Here is a 14,511-nt window from a genome sequence, read left to right as displayed (position 1 = left end):
GGGCTGAGGAGGCTCTACTTCTGGTGTGAGCCTCACCCTGGTGGTCTACTCCAGTGGCAGGTGAAGACTAAGGCGTAGCTCACTGAGGGCTGAAGCCAGTTCTCAAGATCCTTCCTTCTCACCTGTCCCTGTGATGAGCGTCACGAAGTTCTCCTGTCCTTTTCCTTGGCCGAACTTCCTTTCTGCCATGGCGGCACAGTTACCATCGTTGTCCACCCACACAGGGAGATGCAAGGTGTCAGAGAGGGGCGTTCTGAGGTCCACAGAGTTCCATTCCTGTATCAGTTTGGTTGAATGCAGCACAATTCCTTCCTGGGGATTCACACGGCCACCTGTGGAAATGCCTGAGCTCCACGCCAAACAGGGAAGACAATTTTGATTACCCATTTTAGGAAAGCCTGCCAACTTTCTTGGCTCCAAATAAATTAATTCACCCAACATCTCCTTGCAAAGTACCAAGGACTGCAAGGGATCAGACATTTCTGAGATAAATCTACAGTGCCCACAGACCAATAGAACCAGCCACGCTCCTCCTCCCTAATGCTTGCCAGCATGAGGCATGCTTGGGGCCCAGACAGAACCTGGAACCTAGTCACAGGCAGACACCTGCCCAAGGTTAAGTGTAAGAACTTGGTGAACTGTGAACACACAAAGGAACGTTCTTGGATCTGTAATTGCAAGTCTCACCTACTCCTAGAATTCTGCAGTTCAGTTTCACAGCCTCTGCTGCGGCTTCCACACACATCTGTAGGATTAAACTAATCCTCTCTTCGTAGGTTTTAGGATTGAACTGAGTGTACTTCTTAACTATTTCACCCTAGAAGAAGGAGAGAGAAAACACAACAAAACACAGGTCTGTCTTGGTGGCCGTAGCTAAGGAGCACACTCATCCTGTGAATGTTAGTCAGCTTTTTCCAGGGACAATCAGCCCTCGTGGAGACGTTGCTGTGGACGGTGTGACTTGTCCCTGAGATGAGCCTAAGTAATTTCCTGGACTCCATCCCAACACAAGGCTGCTGAAACAACAGCAACTCCACAGCCACGGAGGAAGACTCTGTTAGACTTGTGGTCAATGGTGGGCAATCTAAATCCAGTTCTTTAAAAGGTCAGTTCATAAAAACCTTTCCAGGTTGACATAGTTATCTAAGTTCAATACAGAGGCAACTAAATGGTTATCCTAGTGTTTACAGTTTAGTCGTCTACTGGATCTGAAGTCAGCAATGGTGTGACTACGGAACTCAGGACAACTTTCTGTGTGGACTGTGCTGTGGGCTATGACTTAATTCAAGACAGAGATAGTCCCTCCCAATTATTCTTAGTGTTCCAGGGCTTTTTTGTCTTGGGTTTTTTGTTTTGTTTTTTTTTTTTTACTCACCTCAACTGTGTATTATTTTGTTTCAGAATAATGTTATTAAAAAATCCCAAGCCAGGCGGTGATGGCACATGCTTTTATCCCAGCACTCGGGAGACAGATCTCTGAGTTCGAGGCCAGCCTGGTCTACAGATCGAGTTCCAGGACAGCCAGGGCTATATAGAGAGACCTTGTCTCAAAAAATAAAAAACCAATCCCAATAGCTTATGATCACTTTATGAAACTAAGATCCCATTGAAATGTTGACTATAATTACGTTAAATTTATAATCCAATTTGAGGTGCTGACATTTAAAAATACTCAACACTTTCAGCAAGGATATCTTTTTTTTTTTTTTTTTTTTTTTTTTGGTTTTTTCGAGACAGGGTTTCTCTGTGTAGCTTTGCGCCTTTCCTGGAATTCGCTTTGGAGACCAGGCTGGCCTCGAACTCACAGAGATCCACCTGCCTCTGCCTCCCGAAGGATATCTTTTTAGGCCTTTGTATGGCACTATTTCATAACTGTATTTATGTAAATAAAAGTTTTATGGTTTCGATTATTCTTAGGAATCTGGGTTGGTCTGAATCGGCTCTCCTTTTCCTTTGTATTCTTTCGTATTAATGGATTTTTACACATCAAGTACAAGGGTTAAAGCTGTTTATCATTAAAAAGAAATTGACAGGAGCGCTTCTCAGTCTTTACTGTGACAGTCAGCAGAGCACAGCTATGCTGTCCCCAGAGGTTCCAATGTAATTAGTCTGGGGCAGGAGCCAGGCACTGGGAGTATTACAGCGTCTGAGCTAATGGAATGCTAATGTGCAGGCATGTCTGACACACGGTCACATAAAGAGACCCAAAATCTTTGTCACAAATTCACATAACCAGAAATTTACTGATACATATTAATCATAACATCCAGTCATTTACTGGATCATCCTAACTTTATAATCCAGTTAATTTATTCACATGGCCTATCAATAATATTTTTGTTATGTATAATCTCCATTTTTGCTGTCCCTTGCTTTATTCCTTATTATACAGAAAACTTTTTTTTCTCAATTTTAATAGAACTGTCTCTATAATTTCACCTCTAAAGAGGTGTTGGTCACCGATAAAAATCCTATGTTAAGAGAAGAGTCTATTAACTTTTTTAAAGTATAGGGAGGCCTTCTGGCTTCTCTTGAGAAAACTATGTTTTATTTTGCTTTTCATTAATTGACCTAATAGCAAATTTCTAATAATTTGTGTTTAAAATCTTTGCTATTTTTCAAGGACTCTTGCAACTTTACATATCTGTGATGCCGAAAGCAGATTTTCCTGGGAGGCTTGTTTTCCATTGAGTAAGAGATCATTTGAGCACAGTTTGCTGTTTGCACGAAGCTTTTCCCACCCGCCCTGCCGGACAGAGCTCCGGCCGGCACTGTGCTGGTTAGCAGAGTGAAGGCATGTGTGGTCCTCTGTGAAGATCAGCTTCTGAAAATGCAAACTGGGAAAAACACAGCTCACCACGCTCCAGAAGAGGCTCATTTCTTCACCTGTGGGACTCTCATCTAGGTGGGGAGGTGATCACTGGACTCTACACTCATGGTGTCTTCAACTATAAAATTTCTGTCTTCCTGAGAGCAAAGCCCTCTCTCATGTCTAAGGTCTCCCCACTGCCAACTCAAGAATCACCACCCTGGCTCCCATGGTCTACTTCTTTCAATGTCTATTTTGCTGTGTTTTCGTTTTTTGAGACAAGGTCTCATACTGTGGCCCAGGCTGGCTTCAAACTTGCAGGAATACTCCTGCCTCAGCCTCCCAAGTACTGGGATTATAAGCATTAGCTACCACACCAGCTTGAAATGTTAGCAACCAGTAGATATGAGATAAACATTGTAATGGATCCAAAAGTCAGCACTACAGGCAAATGATGACAAATTCCCTGTGTGATTTCTAGTTCGATCTTCCACTTACACATTTTAAAAGTCAATTACTCAGCCAGGCGTGGTGATACATGCCTTTAATCCCAGCACTCAGAAGGCAAAGGCAAGCGGGTCTCTGAGTTCGAAACCAGCCTGGACTACAAAGGGAGTTCCAGGACAGCCAGGGCTGTTTAAAAAAAAAAAAATCAACCACTCACATGAGACATAAAGTTAAGTGCTTTGCAATGACTTTACCTTCATGCTAACTATTGCCACTCTGAGATTTGTCCCTCCAAGATCAACAGCCAAGGCACTCAGAGTTTCAAGAATATGGTCAATATCTTGAGAGATGTTCTCCTTCACAGGAGGGAAGCAGAATTTCTTCTGTAGTGGCTCTTGAAGGTCAATAGATTTGAGAAACTTTAAAATCCTTGGAACAGCATTTCCATCCCCATATATCTTTGAGCTGCAATATCCAAAAAAGTCAGTTCAGTGAAATGGTTCTGCCCCATACGGCAGGCGACACCAAGGGCGCTGAAACCGAGTCTTCAGGTAGAAACAATGTGTACTCTTTAAAATAACCTCTCTGGGCTGGGGGACTGCAGATGTGGTAGAGCACTTGCTTGACATGCATGAAGCTCTGACTTCAGTCTCTTGCACCACAAAAATAAAATAAAACATCCCCACAGTGTGTGTGTGTGTGCTTTAAAATGTGATACACATGATAAATCATGCCATGAATTTATTTTCTGTCATTAAAAAACAAAACAAAAGACCCAGAAACTACAGTCGGGCCTGGTGACATATACCTTTAATCCCAGCAATTGGGACGTAGAGGCAGAGTTTGAGGCTAGCCTGGCTTACACAGTGAGTTCTAGGACAGCCAGGGCTGCACAACAGAGAGACCTTGTCTCAAAACACAAAAACAAAAACACAACAACAACCCCACAAGTCATAACTATGTAGAACTAACTACAGTAACATCTGGACCTTTTGACAACATTGTAACTTAGTACCTGAATTTGGGGTTTTCTGTCTTGATTTGGTTTTTTGCTATTTTAGAAGTTTTTTCTTTACATTTCTGAGAAATTACCATATTGAAATAGAAGGAAGAACAGCCAAAATTAAGTTTTAAAGAAAACCCAGTACACTGTTTTCTAATATGTAGTCAAATTACACCAGAGAAACACACTGTAGGGGTAGTACCATTGTGATTAACAGAGGCAAATTTTAAGACTTCTCCACTGGAACCTGGACATCTTGTCTTCCCAGCGGCTAGGGTGCGCTAATGGAAGAAGGAAGGAAGGTCCTGTAGAGACGCTAATGGAAGAAGGAAGGAAGGTCCTGTAGAGACGCTAATGGAAGAAAGAAGGTCCTGTAGAGACGGTTAAACCATGATGGGCCAAGCTTCCCTGGTGCCTGAGGCAGCTCCCCTTTTAACCCCCACAATGAAAGGCCGTATACTCACCAAGGGTACTGTTTACCAAACTGGAGGTGGAGAGCTTGTAATATTTTATCTTGAGTGTCAGCATCCCGGACATGAAGAACATTCTCCCCTAAATAAATCCACGGACATGTTAGAAGGACTTGAAGTGTGACTATCCACAGAAAACCAAATAGCAGTGTGCCGGATTCATAACTGAGTCCTAAAACCCAGCAGATTGAAGTACTGCTGATAAGACTTCCTTACCTCAGACAAGGTCACTTAGTGAATGCTTACTTGGTTTTGGTTTTAGAGATAAGGTCTCACTCTGTAGACCTGGCTGGCACCTAACCTGTGGCACTCCCCGAGTCTCCCCAAGTGACAAGATCACAGGTGTGTGCCATCACACAGAGGCTTGTTTATTTTGGCAGAGTCTTGCTCGACAGCCTAGGTTAGCTTCGAACTCATGACCATCCTGAGTGGGATTACGGGCATGTACTGCCATACCTGGGTAGGGGGAATTAATCTAACACTGACAAACTGTTTGCCTACCTATCTACCGAGTCCACTCTCAACTAGGCAGTCGTTCGGTCAGCAGCCAGGCAGGGCCGGCCGGCCAGTCCTTGGGCAGGCATTTTCTCTCTGTCTATCCCTTGGCCAATGTGAGAGAGTAGACATCACAAGTAGCCAGGTTTCCACCAGGCTTGGCTAAGAGGAGAGGAGGAGAGGCGTCTGGAGAGAAAGGAGGGCCAGAGGAGGGTTTACTTCTGTTCCTAAAATCAGAGAGCCTAAGCATGTTTGATGGAGAAGTCAAGCACACATGGAAGAGAAAGCTGACTGATGAGCAGATAGGTCTACAAGAGGCAGGAAGGGTGGGGATTTCGAGTGTAGAAGATGAGCAGTAGATAAGCAGGAAACACATTCATCTCCCTGACCCCTGACTCCACTGAAAGAAGGTTAGAAGGAAGGGAATCCTGATGGGAAACATACATTCATGTAAGTGCAGTGACAGGAAGTACGGAGACCATACTGCCAAATCCACCTCCAGAGTTCCGGGACCACAGGTGTGTGCCACCAGGCCTGTACCATCATGCCTAGCTCCTGTGACCTCTTATTTGGGCTCATAGCAGCTTTCAACATCATCTCCTGGAACTATTTCCTTCTGGACTCTAACAATAGCACAGTCTTCTGGCTTTCCTATGACATCACTGAAAGTTCCTTTTCGGTTTTCTGTTCTGGCCTTCTATTTCACTGTTGAGCAGTTTCAAGGTTGGTCCCGGCTGCATTTTCTGCCCCATTTAGACGTTCCCCCTGGGTTCCTGGGTTTTAAGTACTATCTACAGCAGAGGCCCTTAGCCTCAGTATCATCTTTGTAGTACTAATGATGGAACTTTTAGCTGGGAATTGGACTGTCTACCCAAAACTATTCTTCGGCTTTCCTTGTAGCTAGATGTAGCCTGTAATGACTAGGTTCTGATGGATGTGAGAGGAAATATTTACAACTTTCAAGGTAATTGATCCTTCCTTCCTTTCCTCAAAAAAAAAAAACAGAAAAAGAAAAGAAAAGGAAAAGCTAGAATACCCACCAAGCACATAGGCTGCTTCTGATGGCTGTGGAGCTGCCACACCAGGAAGAAAAAAATCAACTTCCTGCTGCTTAGGGGTCTCTGCTACAGCAAGTGAACCGATGTCCCACCACCCCATCTACAGCCACCGACTGTCAAATTCACCTCCATCTGTCAATCTCCCTGACACAGTCCAGCTCCTTGTCGTCTCTGCTTTGATGATCTAATTGGCACTACCTGAACATGGCAACAAGCAAACTCTTAATTCCATCCGTCCCCACTGTTTCTTCTGCAGGGCCCCCTGGCATGAAAGTACACCTCACTGCCCAGTACAAAATCTAAGCATTACCATCGGTTCTCTCCATCTGCAGCTCACATGCACTAGGAAGCTTAGTGACAACATCCGAATGTAATTTTTCTCTATCTTTAATACACCACTGTCTTTCTTTGGGTTGTTATTGCTGTGAGGAAACACCATGACCAAAGCAACTTGAAGAGGAGAGGCTTTATTTGGCTTACACTTCCACATCACAGTTCATCATCAAAGGAAGTCAGGACAGGAACTCAAGCAGGTAGGAACCTGGAGGCAGGTGCTGCTTACTGGCTTGCCCCTTGTGTATTGCTCAGCCTGCTTTCTTAAAGAACCCAAGACTACCAGCCAAGGCATGGCACCACCCACAATGGGCTGGGCCCTCCCCCATTGATCAGTGGTTTAAAAAATGCCCTGCAGCCCTACTATAGCCTGATCTTACAGAGACATTTTCTTGATTGAGGTCCCCGCCTTGGGCTGGAGATCCTAGGATGGATATATATAAGAAAGCAAGCTGAACAAGCCGTAAGGAGCAAGAAGTAGTTCTCCTCCATGGCCTCTGCTTCAGTTCCTGCTCCAGCTTCCCTTCATGATAGATTATAAGCTGTAAGAGGAAATAAACCCTTTCCTCCCCAAGTGTTTGCCACAGCAAAGAAAGCCAACTAGGACATCAGTATTTTAGCTTATAAAAGTCTGTCTCAGTTGGGGTAGTAGTGCACACCTTTAATCCCAGCACTTGGGAGACAAAAGCAGGTGGATTATTGAGTTTGGGCCAGCCTGGTCTACACTGCAAGTTCCTGGGCAGCCAGTGCTACACAGAGACCCTGTCTGGAGGCGAAAAAGTTTGCCTCTCATTTTTTGGGCAGAGGGAGAATAAGGGTCTCTCGATGTAGTCCTGGCTATCCTGCAGTTTGCTCTGTAGACCAGGCTGGTCTCAGCTCACAGAGATCCTCCTGCCACTGCCTCCCGAGTGCTGGCATTAAAGGCGTGCGCCACACACCAGGCTCTCATCTGCTTCTTAGCTAATAGTTTACAATCAGGCTGACTCAGTATCAAGATTATATCCTTGGCATGGGCTGTTCATCTACTTCTGCCTGATCTCAGCTTAAAAGTGTCTTCTTTCGAAGAGGCCTTCCTTCAGCGTTTAATGTAGCCCATCCCATTACCTTGCATTACAGTCTACACGACACCTAGAGATCCTAATATCTTCCTTTTGGGCTGCTTATCATCTTCCCTACACCACTAAAACGTCAATTATACAAGAGCACAGCACTTGGCAGTCCCTACAAACTACCATGAAGTTCTGTTGGGTCTGCCCGTCTTTCTGAGTTCTGATTCAGAAAAGCGTAACTTTCCCTTTCCTTCCCTTCCCTTGCTTTCTGTTTCTTTCTCTTGGATGCCAGTTGAGCCAAAGCATACCTTTTTTTTCCTGGTAATGTGGGCTTCCTCACTCCTTCTTTTCTAAAGCTTTCCTCCCACCATGAGGCACCGAGCACTCTTTCAATTTCTTCCTCAAAGGAAGGGTCTCACATAGCATAGGCTGGTTTTGAACTTGCTATGTAGCCAAGGACACCTTGAACTTCTGATCCCTCTGCCTCGACCTTCCAAGTGCTAGGTTTACAGGCGTGCACCGTCCTGCCTTGGTGCTGGAGACTGAACCCAGGGCTTCCTGCATGCCGAGTGAGCACTCTACCAACTGTACCGCGTCCTTAGCTCCTTTGTCTGGTACCTTATAGCCCAGTGCCTTGTACACCATAAGTGTTTCCTTAACAGATCTGAAAGAATTTCCATCCTGGAATTCTATTTTCTCTATAAAACAGGGTGTGACGTAAACATAATAGAAACACAGGGCGGCGATGAAAAAGAATGGAAGAAACAGCAGAGCTGGAACTAATCCTTCGTTCTAGTCCAATTCTTTTTCCATTAATGACATGCATTTTCTCATTAGCTACTGATACATATTTGCATGTATACAGCATTAGAACCTGACTAACGCTGATCACATACACAGCTCAGTTAGCACACACATTAATAATCCTACTTCCACTGTCATTACTAGGACTGTCATACTTACAGACCGAAAGGACATCAACCAGGCTCAGAATACAGACCAGCATTCACACACTCAAGACACATTCAACTACAGCCTCTCTTAAACAAGGCCAAAGACCATAATTAAGAACCATTTAGCTCTAATTGATTTTACAAAGGAATAAAAATGCAAATAGAGCTATGAATGTGGTAATCATCTGTGTTATTTATAGATATTAGGCTACAATTGGTCATTCACTCACCTACTTGTTCACAAAAACATGTGGCCAGATATACCCAAAGCATATACCTAAGTATATAAAGATATACCTAAACTTAACATCCTACGACAGAGATACTTGCTCATCCAAGTTCCTTGCCACTCTACTCACAATAGCTAGGAAATGGAAACAATCTACATGTCCTTCAACTGATGAATGGATAAATCATGAAATGTGCAGGTCAACAGATGGGACTAGAAAACACTACACCGAGTGAGGAAACCCAGATGTAGAAATAAACACTGCGTGTTCTGATTCGTGGATCCCAGCTCCCAGTCTTTAGATCTGGTATAGAACCTGGAATAAGCACAGAAGCCAGAAAAGCAGGAAGGGACCACGAGGAGAGGAGGGATAGTATGACACAGGCGCTATATGGGGAGGGGAAACGGAGGCTTTAGCTGCGGAGGGTGGAAGGAAGGAAATAGAGAGTGAGAGGGAAGAAGGAAGGATGGTAACACCAAGAATGTTGGAAAATGCACAATTTTATAAGCTTACTTAAATACACACACACACACACACACACACACTTTTTTAAGTAGAGTTATGCCACATGAGGTGGTAATGTTCTCCCTGCCCCCTACACATGCAAGAGACAGACTAACAAAAACCTCAGTGTCAAGAATGGGAAACATCCCTTGGAACTGTTGGTCGGGGGTTCAAAAGATCCCCAAACAATATAGGCTATTGCCTTCTAGAACAGGAACATAAAGACCTATCGCTGAATATACCATGCACTTTGGCCACAGGACTTAGAGGAATCAAGCTGGAACTGACCTAGGAGCCCCCTCCCCATGGATTGGCTCGCATAGCATTGGAAGGTGCTATTCAAAATGCCAAAGGAGAAAGCAACCAAGAGTCTTACCGGATGTAAAGCCTACAAAGCACAGCAATGACCGTGTGACAAGTCACCCCAATGGTGTAATAGCGGCATTTAAACAGCAGCTGTTTAACTGGACTTAAGGCCCACTCAACAGGAGGGAATTCATATAAACTTAGCCAACTGTCAGTAGCTGGAGATGTCAGAGACCCTACAGGAGAGCTGCCACACTCCTAACCAATATAACGTCTAACTGCACTCTAAATAGTTGTCCTTATCCCCGAAGATAAGTGGAGCTCTTACCCCTCATCAAAGAAGCATCTTCTTGCATCAGATAGAGACTATTACAGAGATTCAGAAGTGGTCAAAATGCAGAGAACAAGTGACTGTGGGGTGGCCTCCCCCAACTGTGCATCTGCAACACAACCCTATACCTAAGGCTCAGGGAAAATCACCCAAGTGGGTGCAGAAAGGTTTTAAGGGCCAGAGGACCAGAACATCTTCTTTGAGATAGTGTCTTCTAGACATGACAGGGAATCCACACCCATTAAATCTCAACAATATGGTTGCCTAAATAAGACCTGCATAATGGCAACATCAGCTGACATAACAGTGTGGAGGGGGGAAACTTCACAAGGCCTCACCCCTAGATAGAAGAACTACAGGCTCAATGGTTGTTGAGAGGGAGAATCAGTTTTCCCCAGGCACAGGCTCCTTCATAGGCTATCTAATCCCAAGTGGTCAGCCCTAAACACATACAAATAAGCAACAGTAAATGGATTCAATAGGGGTGTGTGTGTGTGTGTGTGTGTGTGTGTGTGTGTGTGTGTGTGTGTTTGTGTGTGTGTGTGTGAAACAATAGTCAGAAGAAGTCATGGATCTGAGAGGAAGTGGAGGGGGAAAACAGGAGGAGTTGGAAGGGGAAGAGGAGTAGAAATGATGTAAATACAGTACTCATCTGTGAAGTTCTCAAAAAAAAAAAAAAAATGTGGCCAGCACCAGTCCATCACATGGCCACAGAGATGAGAGATACTAGTCAGCTGAGACATAGGCGAAGGTAAACACCTGTTTCTCTTCCGATCTGGCGTGTTCCCAGGTTGATCACAGGTGTTCCAAAAGCGCCAACCTCTCGCACTCCGCAGCTGCTATTCCCAATCATACAACCAGCATGGGCAACCAGCTGTATAAACTGGTCAAATGGGACGTGCTTGACTGCCCGGAAATTGGGGTGATGCTCGATGCCCTTCTTCCGCATCACTCGGACCATCTCCTTGCTCCCTGCGAAAACAAGAAGGTCGAAGGATCAGATGCGACCATTTAATGAATGAGACAAAGAAATCATTTTTAGTGGCTGGTACAGCCCTAATCCTCGTACCAGTCACTAGGAAAATTGTCACTTGAACCACCCATCTTTCCACTCTCTGGTGCTGGGATTTTCATGAGCACCACGTAACACGTGTGGTCAACTCTCTGCGTCTCATCCAGCTCACTCAGTAGCAGCTGGGGTTTCACACAGAACTTAGCAAAGCGAGTTTATTTTATTAATGCCTCAGTATGAACTTCCACCTTAATTAAGAGGCTACAAACAAGCCAGAGTTTCTAAGCAGGAAGGTCATAGACTCCATACATGAGCCGATTGGAGTGGCTTTGCCTAACTCTGCTCCCGTTTCCACGAACACAAACTCCCGCCTTTGGGAACTAAACTTGGAGGCAATGTGGATAGGGTCTGACACCACAGCTGGTATTTCATTTTAAAATAGAGCACTTTAAAGCAATTTACAGCTCCGAGAAAAAAACTAATCTCCCCTCCCTTCCTTGTTTTTTTTTTCCGCGCGCACGCGTGAGTGTGTGTGTGTGTGTGTGTGTGTGTGTGTGTGTGTGTGTGTGTGTGTGTGTGTTCTCACATCTCTGCCTTCTAAGGCTGGAATTACAGGGAGGTCACCATGCCCTGCAGACATCTACTTGTGCACAGTGGATCTAAATTCATGCCCACTTTTTCATTGCAAGTTCTTAACTACTAAGCCATATCCCAACCTCTTCCTTAGCTTTGGGGGATAAGAATTTCTAAAAAAAAAAAAAAGACTTCCTGACTTACTTATGTGTATATGTTTGCATGTGCAAGTTTATGGGTACCTCCTGCATGCAGGAGCCCACGGAGGCCAAAAGAACATCAAATCCCCTTGGAATTGGAGTACAGACCACTGTGAGCTGCCATATGGGAACTGAACCCAGGTGTGCTGCATAAGCAGTCCACTTTTAACAACCCTAACCATCTCTCTAGTCCTGCTTCTTATTTTTTGAAACAAGGTCTCATGTTTGTGTACATGAAAGGTGCTTATGGAGGCCAGAGGGGTTGACTCCACCTTGGAACTGTAGTTACAGGTAGTTGTGAGCTGCCCACCATGGGTGCTGGGAAACAAACCCAGGGCCTCTAAAAGAACAGCACAAGCTTTTAACCCCTGAGCCACCTCTCCAGCCCTGGCCGGGAACTTGTGAGCCTCCTGCCTCTTCCTCCTGGATGCTAGGATTCCAGGTGAGTGCAGTCACACGGTGCCTCTGCTGTTTCAGTCACTCTCTTCTAGCCATGTGAGGACAAGTGGTTCGTCTGACTTAGGGCAGACAACGCCCACACAACGCTCACCAATGGACAGAAGTCATCGGGCCACCAGAAGCTGTTTTTAAAACTTTCTTTCTGTGGCAAGACAGGTAGATGGGCTCAGGATTCCAACTCCCTGGAAGATGACTGGCCACTTCCCTCCCTAAATGCCAGCCCTCATCTACAATGATGGGAGAATATGGTGCTCCAGAAGGTCCTCCTAATCCAAGGCTCCACTTTGGTTTGAAGCCTAAGCCACGTGCACTAATCTAGTCTTCCCAAGAGCCCACCTCCCTGGAACCACAGGCATGCGGGGGCACTGAGCCACAGACTGACAAGAGTCCCCTGCTGCTCCATGGACAGCAGAGGTGTGTGCAGGGACATGACTCAATAATTTTCCTTTAAATCAGAAAGATTTTTTCTTTGAGTCAGTGTCCCAAGGGATCCTTCCCCTCAGCTCTGACTAATTGTGACTGCAAATACATAATACCACACTACACATCAGGGTCCATTTTTTTAATAAAAAAAAACATCTCTAATTCTAACGTGTACACATTCCAGAAAGTTATTACAAATAGAGCACATCATTCGGAGGTAAGCAGATATATTATAATTACTTATACAAAACTTAAAGGAACTAAAAGTATTATAAAGGATTTTGAAATATTGCGGTATTACCTGACCAAAATCTGGGTTGAGAGTCCTGTTTTTTCTAACAGAAAAGGTTCTTCAGAAGTAAGATGGCAATAGTTAGCATTTCAAAGAAATGTCCCACTTCTGTTACCAAAAGAATCCCAAGAGCTCTGCAGTGAGTGATGTCAGCTACAACAACCGGGATTTGAAAATCCCTCAGTGCCAGGCCCTGGTCTAACATCTGTCTTTCGTATCTCAGCTCCCCATCACTTGCCTAAGGTCTCACTTAGCACTAAAATTCACAGCTATCAGGCAGGTGATCAACCACAGCAGGCCTGAGGGGGCTGGGGCCTTGAGATCCAAACTACTTAAGCTCAAGATCATACTTTGAAGCATAGCTAACATAAGCAGGAAAGAAAACAAAAATTAGTAATGCCAGTGGCATCGTTACTTGCCTAGAGACACTCGTGACCTTGACCTCTGAGGCTTATATCTCACGCTCTTCGAGTTTCTTCTCAGTGGAAACTGGGGGGGGCAGGCTAAGCATGAGAGCAAACTACAGAACAGTGGGGTTCTTACAAACATTTACTTCCTGTTGTTTCTACCAGAGTTGACTAAGACATCACCACATTTTCATCTAGAGCAAGACAGGTAACCTGGACTGGGATGCATTCCCAAAGGGCCTTTAATGATAAGTTGGGCAAGAACAGGCGACAGTCAGAGGCAAGTGACAGAAATTAAGGTTTGGAAAAGCAGATGGCATAACTTCATTAAGTTCCATTACCTGCATCAATATTTGGAAACAGAACTAGGGTCCTCTTGTTAAATGAGATAAGTGCATCCAGTGTTAATTCAAACATCTTTATGGAATGCTTAATGTCAGTGGTCACAGGGTGCTGCAGTGCAACAATGTAATCTTTACATTTTACATCATCACCTGTTTAAAGAAAGGCGAACCACAGTGCTTCATTAGTTAGGACTCTTCTTGTTGCTGTTGTTTGTTTTATGAGGCAGGGTCTCACTGTGCAGTCCTGATGGCCTGGAACACATTTTCAAAAGTGAAAAGGGAGAGCGCCCTTCCTATTAGGGTTAGCAGAAGTCTAAAGGATGAGCTAATAGAGGTGCAGATGATCTGAGTGCCCAGATCCACTGTACCATGGCTGACAAGGCAACACAATGTACAGTTCCACTTGAAAGCACAGCTGGAACACGTGCTGTACCGTGACTCAGCTCACTCCCGACTGGTAACCAGAGGAATGTTGTCAGCTTTAACGTGGTAGTTGAGGGACTTGTAATTATCCCTACGTAGTAGCCAGAACACAGATGTCTACGGAGACAGTAGTGTGAAGGACACAATCTCCTCTCAGTCTCTTCGCCCCGTCCTCCATCTTCATTCTGCGTCTACCTATTATCTTGAAAACACACAGAAGGCAAGTCTCTCATCTCTGGGCTTTCCAGAGGATTTTCTCTGAAAGTGAGAGGATTCCCCTCACACCCGCAGGGGTCTGGGAATTAAACCCAGAGTTCACTAGTCAGTAGCCAGCTACAGCCCCGAGGGGTGGCGTGTTAAAGAGCTTGTAAAGGACCATTCTATACAATT

General features: G+C 44.8%; 1 protein-coding gene across 3 annotated transcripts in view; it reads right to left on the bottom strand.

The window, feature by feature from the left end:
- Gne (glucosamine (UDP-N-acetyl)-2-epimerase/N-acetylmannosamine kinase) overlaps nucleotides 1–14,511 on the bottom strand; it is a 36,245-nt gene that overhangs the window by 7,683 nt on the left and 14,051 nt on the right. For 2 of the 3 annotated variants that reach the window (XM_052718598.1, XM_052718596.1), the window contains exons 4-9: nucleotides 13,696–13,848; nucleotides 10,748–10,960; nucleotides 4,724–4,811; nucleotides 3,511–3,721; nucleotides 688–817; nucleotides 123–344 (exon numbers count right to left, since the gene is read on the bottom strand). In XM_052718598.1, the coding sequence (XP_052574558.1) occupies nucleotides 123–344; nucleotides 688–817; nucleotides 3,511–3,721; nucleotides 4,724–4,811; nucleotides 10,748–10,960; nucleotides 13,696–13,848 (1,017 nt within the window). The remainder of the gene's footprint in view (nucleotides 1–122; nucleotides 345–687; nucleotides 818–3,510; nucleotides 3,722–4,723; nucleotides 4,812–10,747; nucleotides 10,961–13,695; nucleotides 13,849–14,511) is intronic. The other variant, XM_052718597.1, reaches the window with a different exon arrangement.

This window comes from Peromyscus californicus, unplaced genomic scaffold (assembly GCF_007827085.1).
Source record: "Peromyscus californicus insignis strain IS unplaced genomic scaffold, ASM782708v3 Scaffold_5__1_contigs__length_169319896, whole genome shotgun sequence".
Classification (NCBI taxonomy): domain Eukaryota; kingdom Metazoa; phylum Chordata; class Mammalia; order Rodentia; family Cricetidae; genus Peromyscus; species Peromyscus californicus.
Note: the sequence above shows the minus strand (reverse complement) of the source record. Positions and strands in the feature narration are given on the sequence as shown.